The sequence below is a fragment of the Propithecus coquereli genome, unplaced genomic scaffold (genome assembly GCF_000956105.1).
Source record: "Propithecus coquereli isolate 6110/MARCELLA unplaced genomic scaffold, Pcoq_1.0 Scaffold108, whole genome shotgun sequence".
Lineage (NCBI taxonomy): Eukaryota > Metazoa > Chordata > Mammalia > Primates > Indriidae > Propithecus > Propithecus coquereli.
This window is the reverse complement of record NW_012134747.1, coordinates 5,089,126-5,096,939: the sequence shown is the minus strand read 5'-3', so window position 1 is coordinate 5,096,939 and position 7,814 is coordinate 5,089,126. Positions and strand designations below refer to the sequence as shown.

Sequence of the window (7,814 nt, the reverse complement as noted above, 5' to 3'; positions counted from 1 at the left end):
TGTTTAAAGCCATGACAGAAGATGGATTTTTGGCTGTGTGCTCAGAAGCTAAAGGTAATGATAAGATTTTTCTACAGATTTTCATTATTGTCCATGTTTTGTGTTTTCTTCTAAATCATGTTTGAAAATCCCTTAGGGAACAATCCAAATTTTACAAGTGGCTTAGTCATGGGTCCTTAGCTTTGTTTTTTAAAAAGAGGAGTTGTACTCTCCTTTTCAGCGCTTAAATTCTATAATTCTTGAAGTATGAGTCCATAGAACAGTCATTTATTTTTTGTTGTGCTAAAATGCTCTTCATCTAGCTTGATCCTGTATTTTAAAAAGAGGAGTTGTACTCTCCTTTTCAGCACTTAAATTCTATAATCCTTGAAGTATGAGTCCATAGAACAGTCATTTATTTTTTGTTGTGCTAAAATGCTCTGCATCTAGCTTGATCCTGTATTTTATTTTATTTTATTTTATTGACAGCGTTTCGCTCTGTCACCCAGGTAGAGTGCAGTGGCTCATCGTAGCTCACTGCAACCTCAAACTCCTGGCCTCAAGTGATCCTCCTGCCTCCGCCTCCCAAGGAGCTGGGAGTAGAGGTGTGAGCCACTGCCCAGCTCCCTGTGCCCTTTAGCTGTCACTCCCATCCCTTCATACTCATCATTCACCCACCTATCCCAGCCCCTGACAACCACTAATCAGCTTCCTGTCTCTATGGATTTCCCTGTTCTGGCCGTTTCATACGAGTGGAATCATATCATGATGCAGGCTTTTATGACTGCATTCTTTCACTTGGCTTAATGTTTTTAACTTCTGTGTATGTTGTAACATGTATCAGTACTTACTTTTTATGGCCAAATGATATTCCTTTACATGGGTATATACCACATTTTGTTTGTCCGTCAGCTGATGGACATTTGGGTTGTTTCCCCCTTATGGCTATTATGAGTAATGTTGCTGTAAATGTTTATGTACGAGTTTTTGTGTAGACATTTCTCTTGGGTATATACCTAGGAGTGGAATTGCTGGGTCATGTGGTAACTATGTTTAATTGTTTGAGGACCTGCTAGGCTGTTTTCCAAAGTGGCTGCATTTTATATTCCTACCAGCAATGTAGGAGAGTTTTGATTTTTTTTCCCACATCCTCACAAACCATTTTTATCTGATTTTTTGATATTATTAATAGCTGTCTTGATATGTGTGAAATGGTTTTCTCATTGTGCTTTTTTTGATTTCCACTTCCCTGTTGACAGTGATGTCCAGCATCTTTTCCTGTGCATATTGTCCATTTGTATATCTTCTTTGGAGAAATGTTTATTCAGATTCTTTACCAGTTTTTTTTCCCTACTGAGGATCATTTTATTTAAAAAAATTAATAAGAGTTTTTGTTTTTTAGAGCAGTTTTAGGTTTGAAAAAACATTGATAAGTACAGAGTTGACATATGTTCCCCTTTCACCCTCCCCAAGTTTTAACATCTTGCATTCCTGTTCTACATTTGTTAGATTTCATAAATTGATACTGATATATTATTATTAACTAAAGTTCATAGTTTACATCAGGCTTCACTCTTTGTTTTGTACAGTTTTTTGGGTTTGACAAATGCAAAATGTATGTACCCACCATTACAGTGTTGTATGGAATAGTTTCATTACCCTAAAAATCTCCTGAGCTCTACCTGTTCACTCATCCCCCTCTTTTCCCTCTGAACCCCTGGCCACCACTAGTATTTTTACTGTCTCTATAATTTTGCCTTTCCCAGAGTGTCATATAATTGTTGTAACCACATGGTATGTAGCCTTTTCAGACTGGTTTATTTTGCTTAGCAATATGCATTTAAGGTTCTTCATGTTTTTTTTGCAGCTTGATAGCTCATTTCTTTTTACTATTTGCTGAATAATATTCTGTTCGTTTGCCTGTACCATAGATTATCCATTTTTGAATTACCTATTTTTAATTGGGTTGTCTTTTATTATTGAATGGTAATAGTTTCTTATATAGTCTAGATGTAAACCCTTTATGTTCAGCAGGGTTGCAAGATAGATCAATATCTAAAAATCAATTGTATTTGATTTATATACTTTCAGTGAATACTACATACTTGTAATGAACAATCTGAAAATGAAATTAAGAAGACTCTATTTACAATAGCATCAAAAAAGAATAAAATCCTTAAAAATAAATTTAACAAAAGAAGTGTAAAACTTGTATTTGGAAACAATAAAACATTGAAAGAAATGTAAGAAGATCTAAATAAATAGAAAAGCATCCTACTGATCATGCATCAAAGACTTAACATTAAGATGGTAGTACTCCCCAAATTGATCTACAGATTAAACTTGAATTCCTATTAGAATCCCACATGAGTTCTTTGTAGAAATTGACAAGCTGACTCTAAAATTTATATGGAATTGCAAAGAACTCAGAATAGTCAAAACAATCTTGAAAAAGAGGAACAAAAGTAGAACTCACACTTCTTGACTTCAACACTTACTCCAAAGCAATGGTATTAATAATAAGGACAGTGTAATACTAGCACATAGATGTATAGCCCAGTGGAATAGGATTCATAGGCAGAAATGAACCCTTACATCTGTTGTCAACTGATTTTCAACAAGGGTGCCAGCACCATTCAGTGGGGAAAGAATTTCAAAAATTGATGCTGGGACAACTAGATATATATAATACATATGCAAAAAAAAATGAATTTAGACCTTTATACCATATACAAAAATTAACTCGGTGGATCAAAGACCTAAATGTAAGAGCTAAAACTATAAAATCCCGAGAAGCAAACATAGGGGTAAATCTTCATGACCTTGAATTTGGCAAAGCTTTCTTAAATAATGACACAAACAATGCAAGAAAAATTGATAAATCGGTCTTCATCAAAATTAAACATCTTGTACTTAAAAGGACACCATCAAGAAAGTGAAAAGACAACCCACAGAATGTAAGAACATATTGCAAGTCATACACAGCACATTTGATGGTAAACTTTAGGAGGACATTCCTCTTTTATCTCTTACCTGCAGAGCGGTAACATCCTAAAGTCTGTCTTGTGGCCTCTTTTTGCCATTTTTTAAATCCTTTCTCGCTTAGTTTTCAAATTTAATATTGGCTGAAGCAAGGTTAATGAAGACAGTAAAGGGTCCTTGGGATACTAGTCACAGTGTGGGTACTAATAGCTGATCTCTTTCAGGCATTTCTAGTGTGATCAAATGGCAAAGAACAAATATATATGTCAATTGCCTCATGTACTTCTGGGGCAGGCCGGCAGAGAACACAGGGAAAAGCAAGCACCTACTCCCCTGTGTCTCTGGGCCTGACCAACACCTGATATGGAACTGTAATCTTCCGTCCAGTTTACCCTCTGAAATTTCTTGATTTGTTCTTTTCTACATCCTTAACACTGTCCTTTTGCAGACTAAATGATCTCATGTAGAGTACTGCAATGGTTTTTCTTTCTCAATGTTTTTAGAATAACCTATCAAAACCTCATCTGGTCATAGGTACTGCTTGCTTAAAACCTTTTAATTATTACCTCCCATTCACTACCCAGGTTGTGTAACTTACTTGAGCTCTGCTAGCTAATGAGGGGATCTGGATTCCTTTTCTGGTCTTTGAATTCAGGGCTACACAGATTAGTGGGTTAATGGTCTAAATCATGACGAGTATTCTGTGTAGACAGGCTGTTACTATTTACAATAAGTCGTTGATTTTTTGTGTTGAAGATGATAGTGATGTCAGGTTAGGTACTTCCCATGAAAACTTAATTGAGAAAATTTATACAGTTTCACACATAGTATATAACAACTAGTTAAAAGATAAATGTCTGACTTCTTGATATCTGACTTTAGAGTACGTAAGAATGGATCATTGTGCCTGTTTAAAGGGCTGGGAACCATGACTATTTTCTTAAAATACCTCAGTGATAACAAAGAAATGACTGCCAGGATATCATAAAATTAAGATTGAATTTCATCTCTTTGCTTCATAAATGTGTCTTACTTTTCTTTTTATATTTGTTTGCTTTATTAGAGAAAGCAATTTCTTGATGAGAAATTCTAGCTAGGGAGAAGAAATTGAACACTGAGAGTTCTATTGCTTTGAATTCCTAGAAATCACTGTAATTTTGCTGTGTATCTCAGTGCCTCCATTATCTCTCCTGTAGATAAAAGGTAGGGCTTCGGGGGATTAAAATTTTTTTCCTATTTTGATTATATAATAGGCGTTTATTTGTATTAAAAAGGGAAAATAAATGGGAATGTAGAGGGTATCAACTAATTGTGGAAGTTATCCTAAATATACCTTTATTATTTGAATAAAGGTATCTTTTTGAATGTGTAGGTCTTGTTACATTGAAGCACTCCACCACTCCCTTTTTAAAAGTGGAGCCTTTTCTTCCGGGACACTATGAAGTTTTGGATTTAAAGCCAAATGGAAAAGTTGCATCTGTGGAAATGGTTAAGTTTCATCACTGTAGGGACGAACCTCTGCATGCCCTTTATGACAACGTGGAGAAGCTCTTCTCAGGTAACTTAATACCCACCGACCCATCCCCTCCTCCCCCAGAGGAAAAAGGTTACAGTCTCACACTGTTTGAGTGATTTTGATTTCAAGACCTAGTTCCCATTTCGTTTAGGAGGTAACACATTAAGATTTGGCAGACTTCAGTGTTGAGCAAGTGGCGGGTCCTGGCAGATGTTGGTGAAAGTGAATTTCATTTCAATAACTAAGTCGATTTTAAGCAATGAAACAGAGCTGTTTCATTTACTTTGTGTATTTGTAGGTTTTGAGATAGAAACTGTGAAGAACAACCTGCGGATCCTTTTCAACAATGCTATTAAGAAGCGTTTAATGACACACAGAAGGATTGGCTGCCTTTTATCAGGTGAAGTCCATTAAAAACCTAATTATATTTAATGTGTGTTTAAATGAAATGACTTGTAGCCAGCTCTTTAGTTTTGATTGTAAAATGTTTACTATATTAATCTTTCCTTCATTGTAGGATTAAAAATTTTTTTATAAGGGACATTTCATGTTCATAGTAATACTGCAACTTAGAGTTGCACTATCGCCATATTATTGGTGTAAGAGTGAGCTAGTAAATATTCTTTAGAATTGTGTGTAGTGATTTTTAACCAATTCAAATGCAGCTACCATTATTACAGGTTATATGTTATATTTTTCTCATATTAAAGTTGATTTCAGTTTACAAAACTTGGGGATTTTAAATGATAAAACTGTGATCATGGTGTTTAGCAGAAATATATATCATATCTCTCCCTGTCTTATGAAAGGCACATAACCAGTATGCTTGCTTTCTTGCATGTAGGGGGCTTGGACTCCAGTTTGGTTGCTGCCACACTGTTGAAGCAACTGAAAGAGACCCAAGTACAGTACCCTCTCCAGACGTTTGCAATTGGCATGGAAGACAGCCCTGATTTACTGGCTGCTAGAAAGGTAAGGTGCTGTCTCTGCCTGTTACATAGTTAGAACAGACTTGTTACTAGGATGAAAATCGAGTAGGATGATTCTACTTCTGTTGCTGTATTCACTCAGGTAATTGTTTGAAATTAAATGTGTTAAAATAGAATGAAATACCTGTTGAATATCCACTGTGTTGTACACTGTACTCTGGTTACTTTTATCTTTTATGACCATACCATCCTCACAAAGACCTTATGATAATAACTTTGTCTTTTTGAAAGGAAAGGTGTAGTGTGGTGCTTAACACTGCAGGCTTTGGAGCCTGCTTCTGGTTTCAAATCCTAGCTCTACCAGGAGAGTCTTCATTTATTTAATGGGAGTAATAGCATCTACTCTGGGACAGTTTTAAGGTGAAATGGTATTATTCATATAAAGTATAAGTAGGGTAGAATCTAGCATGCAGTAAGTACTTAGTGAATGTTAGCTGTTAGTATTTTTTGTTTTTTCATAAAGCACTATGTTTAGAACTGTGGGCAGAGGGGACCTTGTACGTATGCAGTGAGCAGGACACCTAGCTCCTACTCTGGAAAACTTTTAGAGAATGGATGAGAATGTGCTAGAGAATAGTACCAATGCTAGGTAATCAATGCTGAGAATATCCAAAAGAAACCAAAGAAAGTAGAATGCGGAGTGGGGCCATTCTATATAGGAATGACATCCTGATGTAAACGCAATATTTCAGAAGGGTTAAAAGGAGTCCAAATCTTGTTGGGCTGGAGATGAGGTAGGTTGGGTCAAATAGGTGGAGAGGGAGAAGGCGCCGACTGGGAGAATGGTTGAAACCTTGGGACTGGGAGGAGCGGATGGGAGGTTCACTTCTTGGTAGTCGAGTCGAGGACAGAGAGACCAGGGTAGACAAGGGAACCTGGCTGGGTGGGGCTTGTAGATAGTGGCCTGTGAAATCATTTCCCCTTTTTTGCCTTGTTAGTTTTCACTATTGTTAATTTATAGTGCTTCTTGAGCTTCTGTCATGTTTTATTTTCTTTTTTTTTTTGAGACAGAGTCTCACTCTGTTGCCTGGGCTAGAGTGCTGTGGCCTCAGCCTAGCTCACAGCAACCTCAAACTCCTGGGCTCAAGCAATCCTACTGTCTCAGCCTCCCAAGTAGCTGGGACTACAGGCATGCACCACCATGCCCGGCTAATTTTTTTCTGTATATATTTTAGCTGTCCAATTAATTTCTTTCTATTTTTGGTGGAGACGGGGTCTCGCTCTTGCTCAGGCTGGTCTTGAACTCCTGAGCTCAGAACGATCCGCCCGCCTCGGCCTCCCAGAGTGCTAGGATTACAGGCGTGAGCCACCGCGCCCAGCCTATGTCATGTTTTATTTTCAAGCGTAGTTCTTTTCTTTAACAAATATGTGGATATTTCTTTATATAATCAGGTGGCAAATCATATTGGAAGTGAACATCATGAAGTCCTCTTTAACTCTGAGGAAGGCATTCAGGCCCTGGACGAAGTCATATTTTCCTTGGAAACTTATGACATTACAACAGTTCGTGCTTCAGTAGGTAAGTATTTTATGATAATGAAAAAGTTTTTTTTAAACTGAAAAATATAAGGTTTGAAAAATATTAAGAAACAGTTTAAAAAAACATTATTCAAGAATGAATGTAAATTAAATTCCTATGTTACTGAGTGTTTAAGACCATTTAAGAATTTCTTGAATCTCTTGGAGTGAAGGGAACAATAAATACATAGTTCATCCTTCACATTCTGGTATCACAGTTTATATTTCCCCAAGGAGTGGATACATATTTTCTGTTCCTCCCCCAGTTTCCCTGTATAAAGTTTCTTGGGCTATGTATAGTCTGTATAAAAGGGGGAAATAGGTCTATGTTATAAGGCCTTTTCTGTAAGAAGTACTCATTGTAGATGTATTTTGGTAAATATTCCATAATACACCTTACCAATTTGCAACAACACTAGTTTTATCCTGTAAATACATAGAGATTGGAAATAGACCCCAAATCAGACTGGTCCAATGTCGTTAAGCCTTTGTATGTTACTAGCTTAGATATACCTCTTTTAAGAGACTAGCCTTGGATGACAAAGAAGATCTTAGTTATTATAATAGTTTATGGGCCTCCAAAGTATCACAATAAATAAACAGATACACAGGATATCTATGATATTGAAATGTCATGGGGTGGGGGTGGGATTAAGGAACAAAAGGTCTAAAAGGCTCTATAGGTGGGGTGATGGTAAAAACAAGTCTGGGAAGAAACACTGGTTTAGAAGGATGTGGAGCAGGAACCAAGCAGGTATGTTTTAATAGTATATAGTCTCCTCAACTGTATGTGAAATCTGGTAAATGGGGAGTGGCAAGGGGGAAAAAAA

General features: G+C 36.7%; 1 protein-coding gene across 1 annotated transcript in view; it reads left to right on the top strand.

Moving 5' to 3' along the window:
• ASNS (asparagine synthetase (glutamine-hydrolyzing)) overlaps window positions 1-7,814 on the top strand; it is a 16,785-nt gene that overhangs the window by 5,451 nt on the left and 3,520 nt on the right. Inside the window, exons 3-6 of the mRNA XM_012647801.1 lie at window positions 4,334-4,519; window positions 4,776-4,877; window positions 5,322-5,449; window positions 6,859-7,023. Coding sequence (XP_012503255.1) covers window positions 4,334-4,519; window positions 4,776-4,877; window positions 5,322-5,449; window positions 6,859-7,023 — 581 coding nt within the window. The remainder of the gene's footprint in view (window positions 1-4,333; window positions 4,520-4,775; window positions 4,878-5,321; window positions 5,450-6,858; window positions 7,024-7,814) is intronic.